Consider the following 19,318-nt stretch of genomic DNA (forward strand, 5'->3'; position numbering starts at 1 on the left):
GAACATTAAAAACACCCTGCTCTTAACCTTAAAGTTACATCTTACTGCCAACCCCCAACGCTTAGGAATTTTAGAGTTTTAACATTAAAATATTTATTAAATAGTCTTCAGAAGCCATTTTGGGGGGAATAAAGGTAAACAGCAATTATGAAACAGTTTAGTTTACAATATTGCCAGACAAATTTTTCAGAATTAAGTTTTCTTTAAAAAATGATTGCGCAACATTTTTGGGGAATTGCCTCCATCCGCACCCTAACTGCTACCTGCCTACAGACTTCTATTTCCTACCCTACCTAATATGCCTCAATTATCCTATGAGCATGAAGCAATTTAATACTTTAAGCCTTAAACGAAAACCAAGTATTATACAAATGGTAAGTCATTTATCCAAAATTAAAGCACCAAACAATTTCATAAAGAATCCTAAATACCACCACCAACAATTTTTGGAGAATAAGGTCAAGAGTCTATAAGCAATTACACAAACCAAGCACTATGTATGGTCTATAACCTAGTATGGGCCATAACCAGATTTTACTAGTTAATCTTCATTTTTGTGAAGTGACAAACCGTACTTAAAAAAGCAAACTTCTAGGAAGTGAGGTGGTATTGAAAAGTCACAGTTCTTAAATAGCTCCAAATGATTGGGCACCATTTTAAATTAACATAGCACAAATGGCCAAGTATCCGAATTAATGTTTAATGTTTCCTTCAGTTTCTATGTCAGCTGAAACTGACTTTGCTTAAAGTAACAGAAGAAATTTCCAATGCTAAACAAAATGGGAATTCTCAGTGCACAAAAGATCTTTCTAATCTGTATAATTAGTAGACAAGTAATAAGTACAACCTAACTTAAACTTAATTATGACTTAGTTCAAACAGATCTAGGGGATTAAATGTCTTGAAAATTGAGTGGCAGAAAAGGAAATAGTTGGTAAAAAAAAAAAAAAAAGGGATTATGGAGAAAATAAGACAATTGTGTGAATTATATTTCAACAAACACCAAACAAACAAAACCACACTCTGATAGTTTCTATGGTTTTTATGTCCCTCCACTTCTTACAAGATAAATAAGAAAGAGGAGGCAATAAGAGTCACTTTGGGGTCCACTGACAACAGTTAATATACAAAGAGCATTATAAATCAACCACATTCAGAAGAATAAATTCCCTCCTTCACTAACTATCTTGTCCCTGATATTAGGACTCAAATTTAAGTTAAACTGGTTGTACATCTCTGTGAATATACTAAAAACCAATGAATTACACACTTTAAATAGGTGAATTATATGGTATAATGAATTATCTCTCAGTAAAGCTGTTAAAAAAAATTCAATTGAGGGGCAGAAACTAGAATACAAGTTACCAGGGACCAGGGTTGGTGTAGGAAATGAGGAGTGAATGCTTAATTTGTACAGAGATTCTATTTGGGGCGCTGGAAAAGTTTTGGTAATGGATGGTGGTGCTGGAAGTGCTAAACTGTGAATGCAATTAACACCAATGAACTGTATATTTGAATGTGGCTAACCAGGGAAAATTTCAGGTTTGTATATATGTTATTAGAATAAATTTTAAAAATACAAAACTGCAGTGCTATCCAACACAAACAATGAATCGTAATGTAAACCACAGACTTCAGTTAATAGTATAGTTATAATATTGTTTCATCAACTGTAACAAAGGTATTACACTAAATTTAATAATAGGGAAAGAAGTGGAGGGGGGCGGTGGTATAGCAGAATTCTGCATTTCTGGCAAGATGTTTCTGTAAACCTATAACTTCTCTAGTTTAAAAAAAATTAAATCAGATGCTGGGGAAAAGGTGCTGCAAGTGTTTGAAAACAAAGCTGCTAGAATAATGAAACTTTTCTATATAAGCTGACCAATGAAACTAAATGTAAAAGATGGGTGAAGCAAAATGGATTAAGATGTTTCTGGCATGTTAATTAAAAAAAAATCTTCAAATGATTTGGTCCCAGACTTGATCAGCAGCCAGTTCAACGCCTCTGCTAACTGCTACTCTGACCTGCTCCTTTCCCATCTGTGCAAAAGACATATGTGAAGAGGGTGAGAACCACATGCTTCCACCAGAAAGAAAAACTTAATCTTCTGGCATGTATTATGGGACTTTTTCAGAAAAAATTAAAAGCTGCCTATGTTTTATTCCAGAATATTTCAAAAGCACAAACTACTTTCCTACAATCACAATCTCCTCAACCAACTAGAAGAAAACAAATCTTTGTTCTAATGAATATGCAATGCCGTTTCTACATGTATGCCTTTCTAAGGAATTTACTTTTTCCTAATCAACCACCATTTTTTGCTCTCATATCCAGGACAGTATTTTGGGGATTTTTCTGATACCACCGAGTCACTTTCACTCAGTTACCCACTTTTGGCAGTACTGCTTAATGGTTAACAGCAGGAACTCCAGAGCCATATGAACTATTTGGATTCAACTTCTGGCTCTGCCCTTTACAAGCTGTAGAATCTTGGGCAAATCAATTAAGTTCTCTGTGTCCCTATATTCTCATCTGTAAAACTGAGACAAAATTCCTACCTCACAGCATTGATTTGAGACTAAAATGGGCGATTTTAGCCTTAAAGTTCATAAAACAATACTTAGCACATAAGTAAGTGCTGTATAATTAGTATTTCAAAGAATAAATAAGCAACTTTTTAAAAAAGTATGAGAGAAATTTGACTTGTACATTTGTAAAAGAGAGTAATGACAAATTCCTAAAAAGCCATATAGGTATACTAAGATTGAACAGATATGTAAATGGTGGTTGATAGAGGGAGCCAGGTTTCTAACTATCAGAGAAAGAGGTTACAGATAAGCAATGGAGAAAGGCAAGAATGAATCATGTGGTAGTAAATTAGATCCAGATATATCTGTATGAGCTCAAGTTTCTCTTAATATAGATACAGATAAAATTACAAATATGTATGTATACATGGGTTGGTAATACACATTTCCTAGCTTTATTTGGTGAGCAGGCTTGGAAGCAACAACATCCCAGTAGCAAAAGGCACACCCAGAGTTTTGGTTTCTAACACCAATCTCCAATAAAAGGAACCAAAGTCCTTGGAGAAATGGCTGATTATAGGACTTGGACAGGGAAAATAGAAAGTGAGCCTGGACATCTTATAATCACAGAAAGTAACGAAGTCTTCGGAAACAAAACATGGGAAAAGGGACGCTCTGAAAGAACTTCCAATGGCCAAAGCTGGGAACAATTTGGGCAACAAAAAATAATGTAGTATTGGACTATACTTCAAGGTATAAGATAAATATCCGTGAGTCCATACTGTTATAAAATAAATGAATAAATACATGGTAGAAAAGACACAAATCTCCCAGTTAAAGGAATCCCAAGTAATTTATGTAGATACTCTCCCCCTCTAAGAGATGAAGCTTAGCTTTCCATGCCTTGAGGGTGGGCTATATTTAGTTCACGCTTTCAAAGAGTACAATGTTGAAAGGTGGGGAAAAAAATAACTTTTACAGTGGAAAAACCTAGTAAATCCGACCTCAACAGGTGACCACACTGAACATCACTAGTGACAAGTCATGTAAATAGTAAAGACACTTCATCTTTTTGGGCATACTCCCAAAAACCCATAACTCCCCAAAATCATGAGAAAAACATCAGTCAAACCCAAGCTGGGGAACACTACAAAATAAGTGCCCAGAAATCATTACGCTTCCCCCTACATGGAACATGACACCCAGGACGAAAGTTTCCCTGGCACCCTGGGATAGGACTTCCAGGTCATGATGAGCCTGGTCCTGACACCGTGGGTTCAACAATTTCCTCCTGACCAAAAGGGGGAGAAGAAGGTAACTAAAAAGTGTCAGTGGCTGAGAAAGTTCAAATAGAGTCGAGAGACTACTCTGGAGGTTGCTCTTATGCAAGCTTCAGTTAGACATTGCTACCTATCATAACTTGCCAAACCCCAACCAAAACCATTCCAGCCAATCCTAAAAAACACCGACGAGAACAATATATACGATTCTACAAAGGTTCCATGCACTAGGGTGACTTTCCAGAAACCTACTACCCCCAGCTGAGTTCCTGAAGTTCAGAGAAGTCTTTGAAACCCAGAGGGGCCAGACTCTCCAGAATACCAACTAGTTTCATCCCCCTATCCTGTATTACCAACAACCCTTTGCAACATGAAAAAGTTTGAATGGGCATAGCCCAAACACCCTTAAGGACTGGGCGAAAGATCAAAGGAGAAGGTGGAGTTATAACAGAGAAGATAGGATTTAACAAATGAGGATGACTGCTGAATCATACTGATATTTCTTTTAGTTTCCAGTGTCTTGGAGCAGCCAGAAGCAAAAACCTAAAATTGTGGACCTGTAACCCATATAAACTCTGAAATCTGTTCTACAACTAATTGTTGAGGTGTGCTTTGAAAGGTATTGCATTTTTGTATATGTTATTTTTCACACACACAAAAAAATGTCCAACATTCCTCAAAACTGTCAAAGTCATCAAAGACACAAGTCTGTGTAACCGTCCCAGACCAGAGAAGCCTTGGGAGACATAATGACTACATGTAATGTGATATCTTGGGACAGAAAACAGAAATTAACAAAAAACTACTGAAATCCAAATAAACTGTTAAGTTTAGTTGATAATAATAATGAATCAATGTTGGTTCCTTAGCTATAGTACTATGGTAACATAGGATATTAACAAAAAAGGAGAAACCAGTAATTCTCTGTACTATCATTGCAACTTTCTGCAAATCTAAAACTATTGTAAAATAGTCTATTTTTTAATCTTAGAGAATTTAATAGTAACTTTAAAATTTTAAATAATTTTTCATCATCAAGAATTTTAAAAGATGTGTTTATATCATGGCCAGATAACAAAAAGGTATTTCTCTTCAAAACCGTTTATTATATCATGTAAATAAATTCTGCAAACAATGCTACTAAAACCCCTTTATGCCATACAAAATAAGGTTAGTTTCCAGACTTTTCTCCTAAAGAAATTCTAAATTATATATTAAAAATATTTTGTCTAAAACCTTATAAACCATTATCTAATTTCACACCTTTCATACAATCATAGAAGCAGTTCCTAAATTTTAATTTAACTTTTGCATCATAACATGACAGAAACTGCTAAAGAAATCTCAAAACAAACAATTCAAACATACCGTAAAAATAGCAACTCTGCCCAGTAATTAACTGAAACCTCCAATTTTGGTTTTTGAAAGAATAAAAAAAGTCTGTCAAACTTCATGTAATCATAGTGAACTGGAGAAAAACAAAACTCAACATTCCAAATCAAAACATCTTATATGATTACCAAACTCTGGGGGATAGGGGTGGGGTAGCGAATCAACATCACAGCACTAAGAGGAAACATTAGACCCCAAAAGGAAAATGCCAGTGCAATGACTATGAAATAAAAATGGGAATGCCTAGTTTATTACAGTTCAAGCTGAATATCATTCAAAAAGAAAACACAACTGTGTGTGACCTGTTTCTGCAAAAAGCTTTATATTCTCTGCCCAAGGCTCTTTGATGATTTCGGGTTTGAGATTTTATTGAAGGAAAAAAGTGTGGTGGGGTACAGGGTAGGGAGAGGAAAAGGAAATGGAAAACCGAATGTTTTGGTAATGACACTGCCCATATGGAGTTCCTCTCACTCTGTTCCTTCAATGCTTTCTTCATTCATCCACCTTGTCACCTCCTAAGAACTACATGGAGGGGACAAATGTGAACCCTCCTGTGTAGAATCAACTATTCTACACAGTACCATCCTACACCAATCAACTATTCTGAGGCACTAAAATCGGACACGGTATGGTACACAGGAATCCAAGAAAGGATTTTAAGGATACACAGGCATCGAAAGAAAACTTCAGACAACAATTATGGGTAATCTCGCACTATTCAATATTCACTCCATTATTCTTGGTCATTTCAGCCAGAAATTTGGTACCTGGTAATATCAAATCTTTTCCTGAAAACTATCTTCACAGATACGTGTACTTATAGCACTGGTCTTCGACATTTCATTTATTCATTCAAATGTTATATGTCAAAAGAAAAGGTGAAACCATGAATCATGAATTCTTTGAGTATTAAAACTGAGCAGGAGATTCTGTAACTAATTATTGCAGTGTGCTTAGAAATGTATTGCTTTTTTTTTGTATATATGTTATTTTCACAAAAAAGAAAAAAAAGATTCCTTCTAGCCTCCAGTGTTTTGGAGCAGCTAGAAGGAAAAATCTGAAATAGTGTGGTAAACTGATAACAAACCCTGAAATCTGTTCTGTAATTAGTGGTTGAAGTGTACTTTGAAAATCATCGCTTTTTCTTTCTTTTCCTTGAATATATGCTATATTTAACAATAAAAAACGTTTTTTAAAAAAGTAAACAAGAGGTTAGATAAGAGCTGCCTTTGAAAACTCCGGGCAAAAGATGCTGCTTTTCTTAACACTCTCATCTCTACAGAACGCTTGTTCCCATGTGTGCTCTTTCATTCTGTACTACATGTCCTTTCGGTCCCTTCTAATCTGCTGATCTACCACTTCCTGAGGGGGAGAAGCCAAACTACTTGAATATAGGTACCTCTATCAGTCTGTACAAAATCTAACTCCACATCTTGCTTACATCTTTCCCATCTCTATGAATAATACTACCATTGCTCAGCATAATTTTGAGCATAATACTACCATCTATGCTCAAAACTTGTCCTTTTATTAACATCATTACCACTTAATTCTAAGACTGGCCCAAGCAGTATTTTCCAGATAATCTATAATATCAGATTCAGGATTAATTGTACAACCTATGCCATACTCCTTCATCTCCCACAGGTCTAGGACATGATCCTTGCCATTGCGTAGCTCACTGTCTCTCTTCTGATAAAGACCTTTCAATTCTTCCCTTATTTCTATAGTATTAAATTTATGCCCTGAAGACAATTTCTTAAGGCATCCTATACTCTAGTCCCACCTACTTCTCTATAGCAAAACACAGTGACTAAAAATCAAGGGATCCAGAGCTGAGACTGCCTGAGTTCAAATTCTGGTTTCACCACTTACTAGATGTTTGATTTTGGGACTGTTCTTAGCCTCCTTCTTTGTGCCTCAGTTTCCATATGTGTAATATGGAAATAACAACAATGCTTACCTCAAAAGGAGGTAAGGAAAATTAAAATGAGAATACCTATAAAGTGCTTCTTTTAAACCATGCCTAGTTTAAACCATGCACACAATAAGTGTTCCATAAATATTATCTGCTATGATAACTACTGTTACCATTATTATTCAATATTTCCCATTAGTGCCCAACACCAAGCATTTGATGTAGTTTGACCTGTTTCACGCATGTTTCCTTCTTGCTTCCTCCCCTACCCACCAGGTCTTAGCTCTGCACCATTCATTTCAACTACAATGCCCTCCCAAGGCACCCATTTAAACCTAAACCACACTTAAAGGCCAACTTTCAACTTGTCTTCTCTAAAAAGCCTTTGCAACTTGGCTATGGATTGAAATAATTTCCTGGTCTTCTGAATTGCTATCAAGAATCACATAATTTAATAGTTAAAAGTGCACCACATTACTTAATCAAGACCCACCTGGAATGGGCAGGTAGCGTCGCATCTCTATCTAATCAAAAGGTCACACCCACAACTGGGTGTTATAATGATCTACTTAAATTACTTAGTACTGTCTCCATATCTAATCTGCTATACCCATGAGAAGAGGGAACACATTCTGTTCATCTTCTGTCAGTACTGGTGCAAAGCTCAGCATAGGTCCTCAAACAATAAATCTGAGGAACACCCTTAAGAGAGAAGGAAAAGAAATGAAAGAGCAGGATCAAACTCCTCAACAAAACACTACAGAAAATGTCACCGTCTCCTCTTACTTTCTGAATGACTTATAATGAGGATCCTTCGCACACTACTCCAAGAAAAGGACTCTGAACAATGACATCTTTCTAACTGCACTCAATGGCCCTTTCCCAGTCCTTACCTCACGGAGCTCTCTGCTGCACCTGACTATTATTAACTAAAACTCCCTTCTGTACCTTCCTGATATTCTTTTCTCTTGCCAATTCTTTTTCTCTTTGGCTAGTTTCACATACCTATAAATTATGTCCTGTTTTATCTCTCTTCATTTTCTTAGTGATTTTTGCCTACAACATAGCTTGAGCTACCACTTTTATTTAGACAATTATCAAATCTCTATGTCCAACCCTAATATTTCACTTAAATTCTTATCCAATATTTATCGTTTCCTATAATATTTTCACAGCCCTTTTAGCCTTACAAACTTATATTAGGATGTGTACATACATATGTGCACATACCTAAAACGAGGGACATTCTACAAATAAATGATGTGTACTCTTCAAAAATATTGAAAATGGAAGGGAAACCACCAGAAGTACAAAAATAAAATGAATAACCTTTAAGCCAATCAAGGTAATAGGGCAGAAATAAAAGGAAACTCACTGAATACCATATGTGCTGGTTTGAATCTATTATGAATACCAGAAAGCCATGTTTTAATCCTGACATAATCTTGTGGGAGAGCCATTTTAATCCTGTTTAAACACTGTAGTGCAAAACTTTTGATTAGATTATCTCCATGGAGATGTGGCACACCCAATTGTGAGTGTGACCTTTTGATTAGGATGTGACTCCACCCACCTATTCCAGGTGGGTCTTGATTTAGTTACTGGAAACCTTTAACAGAAGAAACACTTGGAGAGAGCCAGAAACAAGAGCCACCAGAACCAAAAGAGCCCACACAGCCATAGACCTAAGGAGCAGAAAGAAAACAGCCCTGGGGAAGCCTTATGAAATGAGGAGAGAAAGATAGCAGATATCACCATGTGCCCTCCCAGATGGACTTCATCGGCCCTTTCTTTGGCGTTAAGGTATCTTTATCTGGATGCCTTAATTTGGACATTTTCATGGTCTTATTAGAACTGCAAATTTGCAACTTAATATATTAATTCCCTCTTTTAAAAGCTGTTCCATTTCTGGTATATCATATTCCAGGAGCTTCCAAACTCAAACATCATCCAAATGGCAACTCAAGCAGGTTAGAAAGAAAAGAGTGGCCCAAATGCATTTGGAAAAAGATAATACTAGAAATCAAATGAGTTTCCAATTCTTCAGGAGGGCATTCACTTGTATATTGGATATTTGAAACATTATCTATCACATTTCCCAACAGGGACCTTTACATTAATAGAATGGTTGTTGAGAATCCCTCACCCCCACTTTGGCTCCACAGCAGTTCTTTTACCCATATTTATTCTTTTGGATTGATCTTTCTCATACTTCCTACAAACCCAACATATCTTCAAGTTCCAAGTCAAGATTCACTCTTCAAGCAGATTTTTCCAGATCAACCCTCACTCATCTTTCCCTTATATTGAATTCTGATAGTATCTGCCAGGTTTTATTACTCTTTATTTTGTTAAAATACTACCTTAGACTAAGAGATTTCAAACAGAGTTGAGAGGTTACCCTGAAGGTTATTCTTATGCATTCTACAGACATCCCTTTTTAGTTTATGGTGGACTGGAGTGGCTGGAGGGAAGTACCTGAAATTGTTGAGCTGTATTCCAGTAGCCCTGATTCTTGAAGACAATTGTTTAACAATACAGCTTTTACAATGTGACCATGCGATTGTGAAAACCTTGTGTCTGATGCTCCTTATATCCAGGGTATGGACAGATGGGTAAAAAATATGGATAAAATAAATAAATAAATAATAGGGTAAAATAAATTGGGTAGACTGCAATACTAGTGGTCAATGAGAGGGAGGGGTTTGGGTATGAGATGTACGAGTTTTTTCTTTTTTCTTTTTATTTCTTTTTCTGGAATGATGCAAATGTTCTAAAAAATGATCATGGTGATGAATTCACAACTATATGATGATATTGTGAGCCACAGACTGCACACCGTGTATACAAAGTGTGTGTGTGAAGATTTCTCATTTAAAAAAAGAGAGAGAGAGGGGGAAAAAATACTGCCTTAGAAATGTTCTTTAGATGTTCCATTTATGCATATTTTGTTTCCTCACCCAAACTATATACACGCTCTTCAAGATCAGAAAGAAATCCTTTAGGAACCCCTAAACAACCTAGCCCAGGGTTCTTTATTTTTCATTTAAAGATGAAGGAAACTTTTTAAGACTTTAAATGTATTTCCAAGCCTTTAGTAAGTTAAAACATTAAGAATTTTGCAAAATATGAACATAAAACTTACGTATTTCACATATAAAATTATCAGATTTCTAAGGACTTTGTTTTAATTTTTAGATAACATAAAAACTGGAGAGCTTTGTAAGTAGTCATTTCCTTTCTTCTTTTCTTTACATTTTTGCCAAGTTTAAAAGTAGTCCATATTGTCAGGGCTAAAAAAATGAACAGGATTAAGTCAAAGGAAGTCAAACACCAAGAGTAAACTTTTTTTAAATAAAAAAGTGAAAATGGGCTAACGTGATACTGTACCATCTAGAAAAACTATTCTAAGATAGTTATCTTTTATGGTGCTAGAAAAAGCTAGGGGAGAAATTTATAAAAAAAAAAAAAAAAAGAAAGAAAGAAAAAGGGTAAAACATTGTCGAGAGAAAGATTTTAAAAATGACAAGATATACCATATTCTTAGATCAGAAGACTCAATTCTGTAAAGATCTAAGCTCTCCATAAAGTCAGCAGTAGATCCCATGCAATCCCAATCAAAATCCCATTAGTCAGGCGGGCCACAGTGGCTCAGCAGGTAAGAATGCTTGCCTGCCATGCACGAGGACCCAGGTTCGATTTCCAGTGCCTGTCCATGTTAAAAAAAAAAAAAAAAAATCCCATTAGTCTATATCTATGAAGTATCATAGAATTATCCAAAAAATTTTTAAACGAGCTCATGAAAAATGGATAAAATCTGACTAAGGTCTAGTTTAACTGGATTGTGCCAACCAACTTTCTGATTTGGTAATGCTCTATTTATGTAAAGATGCCACCACTGGGGGAAGCTGGGTATGGGTATGTAGAACCACACTGTACTATTTTCGCAACTTCCTATAATAATTTATTTCAAAATACATACTTTTAATCAACTAGACTTTCTGGTATAAATTGAAAAGCTGATTCCAAAATTCCAAAAGGAAAGTTAGAGGGTTTACATAACCCAATTTCAAGACTTTCTATAAAGCTGCAGTAAGCAAAGCAGTGAGGCAGTAGTGAAAGTATACACAACTCAACAGAAAAGTATAGAACATACATACACATATACCGTCAAACTGATTTCCAACAAAGGTGCCAAGGCAATTCATTCATGATTCATTTATATTAGGTTCTAGAGGAGCTTTTTTAGTGAAAGGAATCACAGCAGTGAATGACACTGGGCAGGGAAGTGATGAGGGTGGGGTGGGAGTTGGAATTGTGATCAATTGGGAAGGGGAACAAAGGAACTTTCTAAGGTTTTGGAAATGTTCTATACCTTAATAAAGGTAGGGATTACACAAATATCTATATTCATCAAAACTCTTCTAACTGAAACACTTAAGATCTGTTCATTTCACTCTAAGAAAACTATAATTTAATCTTTAAAATACATAGCATAGTGAACAACAAGCACATGAAAAGATGCTCAACATCACTTGCCACTAGGGAAACGCAAATCAAAAACACAATGAGGTACCACTTCATACCAACTAGTGCGGCTATTATTAAAAAACAAAACAAATCAGCAGGCAGAGTTCTCACCTGCCATGCAAGAAACCTGGGTTCGATTTCTGATGCCTGCCCATGCAAAAACAAAACAAAACAAAACAAAAACCAAACAAACAAAAAAGAAAATAACAAATGTTCACAAGGATGAAGAGAAATAGGAACCCTAAGACACTGTTGATGGGAATGTTAAATAGTACAACCACTGTGGAAAACAGCATGATGTTTCCTCAGAAAGTTTAAAATAGAATTGTTATATGACCCAGTGTTTCAGTTTGCTAGAATGCAATATACCAGAAATGGGTTGGCTTTTTCAATGCGGATTTATTAGTTTACAAATGTACAATTCTAAGGCCATAAAAATGTCCAAATTAAGGCATCAAGAGAAGGATACCTTCTCTGAAGGAAGGCTGCTGGCATCCGAGATTCCTCTGTCACATAAGAAGGCACATGGCAACCTCTGTTGGTCCTTCTCTTCTGGGTTCTGGTTTCAAAATGGCTCTCTCTCCCCAAATGCCTCTGGATGGTTCTCTTTTAGCTTCTCTGAGCCCTCTTGAGTTTCATCTGTCTTTTATTCTCTCAGAAAGGATTCCAACAAGGGTATTAGGAAACACCTTGAATAGGCTAGGTTACATCTCCATGGAAACAACTTAATCAAAAGGTCCCACCCAACAATAAGTCTGCCCCCACAGGGACAGATTAAGAGAACATGGCCTTTTATGAGGAGCATAACAGCTTCAAGCCAGCACACCCAGCAATCCCACTTTCGGATGTATACCCCAAAGAACTGAAAGCAGGGACTCCAACAGGTATTTGTATATCAATGTTCATAGCAGCATTATTCACAATAGCCAAAAAGGTGAAAGCAACCCAAGTGTTCATAAATGAATGAATGGATAAACAAAATGTGGTATATCCATACAATGGAATATTACTCAGCATAAAAAGGAATGAAGTTCTGATATATACCACAGTACAGATTAACACTGAAGACATCATGTTGAGAGAAATAAGCCAGATGCAAAAAGACAAATATTGTATGTGCTGCTTTGAAAGGACGTATGTCCCCTAGAAAAGCCATGTTTTAATCTAAATCTCATTTCATAAAGGCAGAATAATCCCTATTCAATATTTTATGTTTGAAACTGTAATCAGATCATCTCCCTGGAGGTGTGATTTAATCAAGACTGGTTGTTAAATTGGATTAGGTGACGCAGAACACTTATTTGATCCTTTCATGTAAGTTCATTCATTCATTCACAAATATTTATTGAATCTAGTATGTGTCAGGACTCTTTTAGGCTGTGGGAAGATATGAACAGAACAAAATCTCCAGCTTCCTGGATTTACACTCAGGGAGGAGAGACAGGCAATAAACCAGTAAGGATATAGTGATATGTGCCATGATAAAAATTAGGTAGAGTATGGAGAAGAGGTAGATCTTCTAAGAAGCTAACAAAACTTCAGAAAGATCAAAAGTTCAGGTTCGGATTCAGGCCCCCTCATGTGCATGGGCCACTGCAAGTGTTGAGATTTGCTGGAAGATGTAGTGTTCTGAAGCCACGGGGCTGTTAGAAAGCATTCTATGGGCATATTTCTAATTAAATGTGTCAAGAGAGACCAGAAGAAAGGGACCTGACTCAAAGATTATAATATTTCGTTGGGACGTCTTTTCTTCATTCCAAATAAATAGACACTTTAGTATCTAATTTTTTATTCTAATTTACTTTTTTCATAATGAGGGCCCTAAAAAATCTGGATCCACTCCTTGTAAAGACAGAGAGTATAAGGATATGTTGTTTTCTATAGGGTAGTAAGGAACAGATTCATTAAAAGGTGACATTTGAGCTGTATGAGGAAGCAAACCATACAAACTAGGGGCCAGGAGGAAGGAGTGGAAATGGGGGCTATTCTAGGCAGAAAGAGAAAATGCAAAAACCCTGAGGCTGAAGCATGCAGCAGCAGGGGAGGTTAGAAGGACACGAACAGGCGAAATATATACGAAACAGTATTATTAGATATTAACAGCAATTAAAAATTACTGAGTGCTTATTGCGTCCGGCACTGTCCTAAGCACTTTTCTAAAAATCTCCACCTTACAACCAAAGACACTGAGGCACAAGGAGAGGGATTAAGTAAATGGCCAAAGGTCAAACAGCTAGTAGGTGGTGAAACTAGGCAGTCTGACTCTAGAAACCCAGGTCTTAATCAATCTGCTATACTAGAGAGAGGTTGGTTGTCCAGATTACAGAGTATTAGAACAATCTCTCAGCCAGTAAGAGGTTTTATATGACAGCAATGAGGAAACCAACAAAATTTTGGTCCCAAACTATGATAGCTAGAAGTAGATATACATTTAATTTCCAAAAAAAAAAAAAAACAATATCTTAAGACCAAATACTAAGCACTGCTATTTTTACTAGTCCACTATTAGTCCTGAACACATTTCTGTTCATATTATAGCTGCTCAATGTGTGCTGGTTCTTCCATGTTCTCTCATGAGAGAATTTATTAACTACTCATTCTAAATGCAAAATAATGCATTACATATGCTTTCATAACTAAATACACATACAGATCAAATCTTGGAGGCAAGTGCATCCTTTAGGAAATCTGATCCTTAGCAAAATGAGATAACCTGTTCTGATTTCTCTTTTAAGCTGTCTAGAGAAATTACTCCCCTTTCTGTTTCCAAGGTTAGAGACAGATCTGGGAATTGTTGACAGGGATGAGGCTGAAGCCATAAGATTAGACATTTCCTGAGAAACATATTAAGACTATAACCTTCAAAACATCCTTTGCCTTACCCTTATCTCCAGCTCTAGTATCTTTTGCTTTTCTCCAGCATAAATCTAGAAAAAAAATTAGGATATGGAGAATTCAGATGTAAGAATAATATAAATTAAACTTGAAAACTGCCTAGAAAAAGAGCACAATGAATGTAAACTAATTTCTCCAAGAAAATTCTTTCAAATAACAAATGTTTAGATCAACACTTCTTTTTTATCATGAACCTTTCTGAACGAATGCTGAAACGTATCTCTCCAGAAAAGCACTCACACATAAAACATGAAGCCTAGGGCTTCACTGGGCCGAATCACCCTTAAACGTCAACCCCTAGTTCCCTAGGTGATCTCTGCTAGAGAGATGTCACCTGACAGATCAAGTCTACAAGTTACAGGGCAGTTAAAAGCAAGGTATGACTTTTTTTTTTCACTTTGTCTTCCCATACTTTAAAACAATGCATATGAAATCATATTTGCATTGGCCTAGAAAAAAATACAGATTATTTTAAAGATTTTTTTTAAAAGATAACTTATGAGTTGGGTGAAATTCAAGTCAATTCTTTAACACAAAAGGAGAAGGGCATATGATGGTAAAAATACTTTCACAACACAACAGCTTGAAAGGTTAAGTGATTTTACAAAATAGATAGTTAATAAATCCCAGATCTTTCACATCCTAATTCAGTGCTTTCTAATTAAATCATGCCACCTTAAATATAACACATATATCATTGGTTAGGATAGTTTTCAAATAAAAATTTCTGAAGACCCCAGTCTTCTAAGAATGACTATAAATAATAAGGTATCTAACTTATTCACTTGATCTGTAATTCCATTTTTAACATCTAAATACCAAATAATTAAGGAGCAAATTATATTATTGGCTTTTAAAAACAAATCTTCTAATGCACTCTTCTCTAACCAACACAATTTATGTAACTAAGAAAAACCTAAAATAGCAAAATAAATAAGGAAAAATACATATCTATAGCATGAACATGTTATGGTCAAAAAAGCAAGTAGTTTAAGCTTTAGGATATTTAGCAGGCAGGGGGCATATTGCTAAAAACCACATGAGGTTTTATGTTTTGGGTTCCTGGTATCAGAAGATGGCAGGAAGGGATTTAACATCTATTAGCTGATGTCCACTTGGCAGACTACAAAAACAGTTATCTGCATTTACTAGAGTGTGGCTACAACTCAGAAGTTGAACTAAATGTGCCTCAGCTTCTCCACTGTTAAGTCAGTAATGCATTATCTGCACAATGCTGACTTGAGAAAGATAGTGTGGCCTAGTGGTTAAGAATACAGTCTCTAAAGTAAACTGGTTCAAATTTTTGGCTTTCCTACCTACCAACTTCGGAAAAATTGCTTTCATCCCCCCATGCCTCAGTTTCTTTGACTGCAAAACAGAGTTAATAACGTCCATCTTACTGAGCTGTGAGGATCAAGTTAAAACCTGAAAAAACAGTGCCTGGCAAGTAATAAGCACTCCATAAATGTTAGATATTATTATCATTATTTTAAACACATGACAAGATTAATCAATTTACACCTGTACTGCAGTTAGATGTCCTTAGGAAATTACAGGCCCTAATTTTTTTTCCTTTTTCATCATGTGGCTTAACTACCAGCTGTTCTTCTAAATACAGTACATATACATGACCAATTATTATTGTAAGGAACTCTAAAAAAACTTACATACAGCCTGCCACCTAAAGCTTACATGTTAGGACAGTTAAGTTAACTTCTTATGTGAGTATAACTAGATTCCCCACATTCAGTCCTCACCTACTTAGATTCAGCCACTTCTTTCATGGTCAAAACACCATTACTCTTGCCTGGACTACTGCAATGGCTTGCTAACATCTCTGCTCCCTCTAATCCTCTCTCCATACTACTGTAGGAAGATCTTTCTAATTTCCCTCCTTGCGATGGCCCCCCACTGTCCTGAGAAATCCAATCTCCTTATAAAACATAAGAGACCTAAAAGATCTGGGGTCATTCTTCCTCTCTGACTACTGGGGCAGTGCAGGCCTTCTTTCAAATCCTTTAAAGCTCTCAGTTCCTTCCGGCCTTCACACCTGGTGCAGCCTCTACCTGGCTTATCTCCCTTCCCCGAGTGCCCGGAGCAATGCCTGATCATCTCTCAGATCTCAGCATAAAGGTGATGAGCCACACAAGATCAGGTCCTCCTATTACATGTGGTGATAACCCTAATCCACTCTCCTCCTTTGCAACACACAAAAAACTGCAATATAAGAATTATGTAAATGGTTATTTAATATTCTTGCCAAAAAATATATAAACTCCAAGACTTGGGGCCATGTCTACTTTCCACTGTTCCAGCCCCAGTGTGCAGCCGCGCAGTTCCTTCTCAGTAAGCAGGTATGAGAATATCTACACACCTGTATTTGTCTAAGGGAAAGAGGGGTGAGATCCGCCACAGCGGAGAGCAAATCATCCACAAAGCAAGACTGACTCAGACTTCTGGCTGTATTGTACTAAATATCTAAATTATCGCACGCATTACCGCAAAGGTAAAAGTAAAAACTACTGCTGCAATGTGGACAAAATAAAGTTAGGACTGAGCTTTCAAATGTAAAATGAAGTTTCTTCGTGCATCCTCAGGTGTTAAGTGAAAGAGGAGTTCAACTTGATTTCCCAGTAAGAAGACACACGACTAAATCAAGCCTGCTGCCCCATCTGGCACTATTCCCCTCTAGTCTTGGCACTCTCTCAGAGGCCAAGAGTTGAGCTGGCCAAGGAAGGGCAATTTATCCTCCCACATTTAGAAGTAGTCCCTCTACAACAGGAATGCTGGATTGCTAATGGACTCTGCATTCTAGCCATGTCAAACCAGTACCTTTCCCAAGTATTCAACTCGCTTAAAAAAAAAAAAGCCGAGTCCTATGTGTCACGGACAAAAACAAGTTTAATATGGCATCATAGCCCAATTCGACTTGGAGAAAACAAACTTGCTTTCCTCCAAAAAAACCATACTAACTAGACCTCTTTAACAGAAGAAAGTCATTAATTGGGGAGAAAAAACAAAAAACTGCCATGCAATGCTAAGAGGGGAAAGTCGGCTGAGGGGCTATCATGGACGTTGCCCAAGTGCAGTAATTACCACCAGGCCTGGTGGACACCAGTTCCCAACCGACAGCCGACAAGCCCAGGTCCGTCTGCAACACGCAGGCTTGACAAACGCCAAGCCCCCGCTGACCCTGAAGGCGACACCCGCCCAGACCCTCTCTCCACCGGCTGCGGAGCAGAGCCGCCCGCACCCGTTCCGCCTGTCCCAGTGAACGCGCATTCGAGGGGAGGCGGCACAAACCGCGTCCAGAGGAGACCGCAGGTAAGGACTCGGAGGTCTCGAGGTTAAGCGTCTGGCTCTTTGTTCAATACAACGCAGCGGAGCCCTGGCCGCCCGCTCCTCTTTCTAGCCCACTTCTCCCGGGCGCCAGCGTCTCCCGCGCAGCGGCAGCGCGGACTCGGACGCCGAGACTCGGCGGCGCCCCCCGGCCCTGCCCGCGGTGGGTCGCGGCCCCTCGCCTCTACCTTGTAGACGTCGCCGTAGGTGCCGCTGCCGATGCGCTGAATCAGCTCGAAGTCCTCCTGCGGGTTCCGGCGGGACAGGTCGAAGCCGGGGTTCATGGCGGGCCCCGGGTGCCCCCCGCCTCCCTCCCGGCAGGGGAGGGGGGGCGTTCAGGAGGCCACACGGAGAGTGGGAGCCGCGGCCGGCCCCCTCCTCCCCCGGCGGTCACAATCGCCCGGCTCCACGCCGCCGCCGCCGCCGCCCGGCCTAACCGTCCCCGCCCCCCGCAGCCCTCCGCCGCCGCCGCGCCGAAGCCGTGTCACACCCACGGGGAGAGGAAAACGCTCGCAGCCCCTCGCTCTGGATGAAACTCCAACATGGCTTCCGCCTTCGCCGCTCCTCCCCCTCCCCCTTACTCCGACTCCTCCACCCTCCCCCTCCTTTTCCCGGCTTGGGACCGACTGCGCAGCCGCGATCCCGAAGGGAGCGCTCCTCGGCCCCGCGCGCCGCTCGGCCCCGTGCGCGCTCCGGCGCGGCTGGCAGCCTCCGGGCCACGTCCGGGTGATGCCGGACCCTGAGTCCCCTCCGCCTGGGGAGCCGCGGGGTCGAGCCGGACGGTCGCGGCGCCGGGCCACATTGGGTTTGCCTGCCCGAGGAAGGACGGGCGCAAAGTATTCCCTTAACGACGAAAGTTTGACGTTGCCGTACCTGCTCCCAGCCCTTGACAGGTAGTAATGTAGTGTTAATCCGTAAGGCAACCCTTGTCCCCAACTTTCTTTTAGAAGCATCTATACATAGGACACAGCCGAGGGCCACGGTCTTTCTGGGACTGCGGGGAAGGGGTCATCCAACATGCCCTGGAGGGAGGCTGTTGGCGCTCCCTCCTGCTCCCGCAAAAAAAAAAAGCGAGCTGCGCTTGCTCGGATACTTGACACTCCGGCCCTCGGAACTGGTCTGTCAAGGAGCAAAAGAGGGCAGGCCCGGAGGGCAGCCCGGGGACGTGCGGAGTGGGGAGAGGGGGCGTGGAGATGCTCCGGGGCGAAACCCGCCGAGCGGCCGGCTGCCGTCTCGCGTGGGACGCGTGGGCGACAGGCAGAACGCAGAACCAGAGCAGGGACTGACGTCCGTCCCCAGAGGAGAATGGATTCCCAGAACCCCGGGCCGGGGCTGTGCAGGCGGTCGGGCGGCCCTGCGAAGGCGAGGTGGCCGGGACTGGAGGGTGGGGCGTGCGCTGGCTGCGTTCCCGCACTTGAAGGGCACACACGTGACG

The 19,318-nt window shown here is 39.3% G+C and overlaps 2 protein-coding genes across 5 annotated transcripts in view; one reads left to right on the forward strand and one right to left on the reverse strand.

The window, feature by feature from the left end:
• MAP4K3 (mitogen-activated protein kinase kinase kinase kinase 3) overlaps positions 1-18,278 on the reverse strand; it is a 210,672-nt gene extending 192,394 nt beyond the window's left edge. For 2 of the 4 annotated variants that reach the window (XM_077134040.1, XM_077134038.1), the window contains exon 1: positions 18,072-18,277. In XM_077134040.1, the coding sequence (XP_076990155.1) occupies positions 18,072-18,167 (96 nt within the window). In that variant the 5' untranslated portion in view covers positions 18,168-18,277. Of the gene's footprint in view, positions 1-14,531; positions 14,577-18,071 lie in introns of all 4 variants that reach the window. The other 2 variants (XM_077134037.1, XM_077134039.1) reach the window with 2 other exon arrangements.
• LOC143661093 (uncharacterized) overlaps positions 18,166-19,318 on the forward strand; it is a 63,572-nt gene continuing 62,419 nt past the window's right edge. The window contains exon 1 of the mRNA XM_077134723.1: positions 18,166-18,776. Within this exon, the coding sequence (XP_076990838.1) occupies positions 18,166-18,776 (611 nt within the window). The remainder of the gene's footprint in view (positions 18,777-19,318) is intronic.

Source organism: Tamandua tetradactyla, chromosome 17 (genome assembly GCF_023851605.1).
Source record: "Tamandua tetradactyla isolate mTamTet1 chromosome 17, mTamTet1.pri, whole genome shotgun sequence".
Classification (NCBI taxonomy): Eukaryota; Metazoa; Chordata; class Mammalia; order Pilosa; family Myrmecophagidae; genus Tamandua; species Tamandua tetradactyla.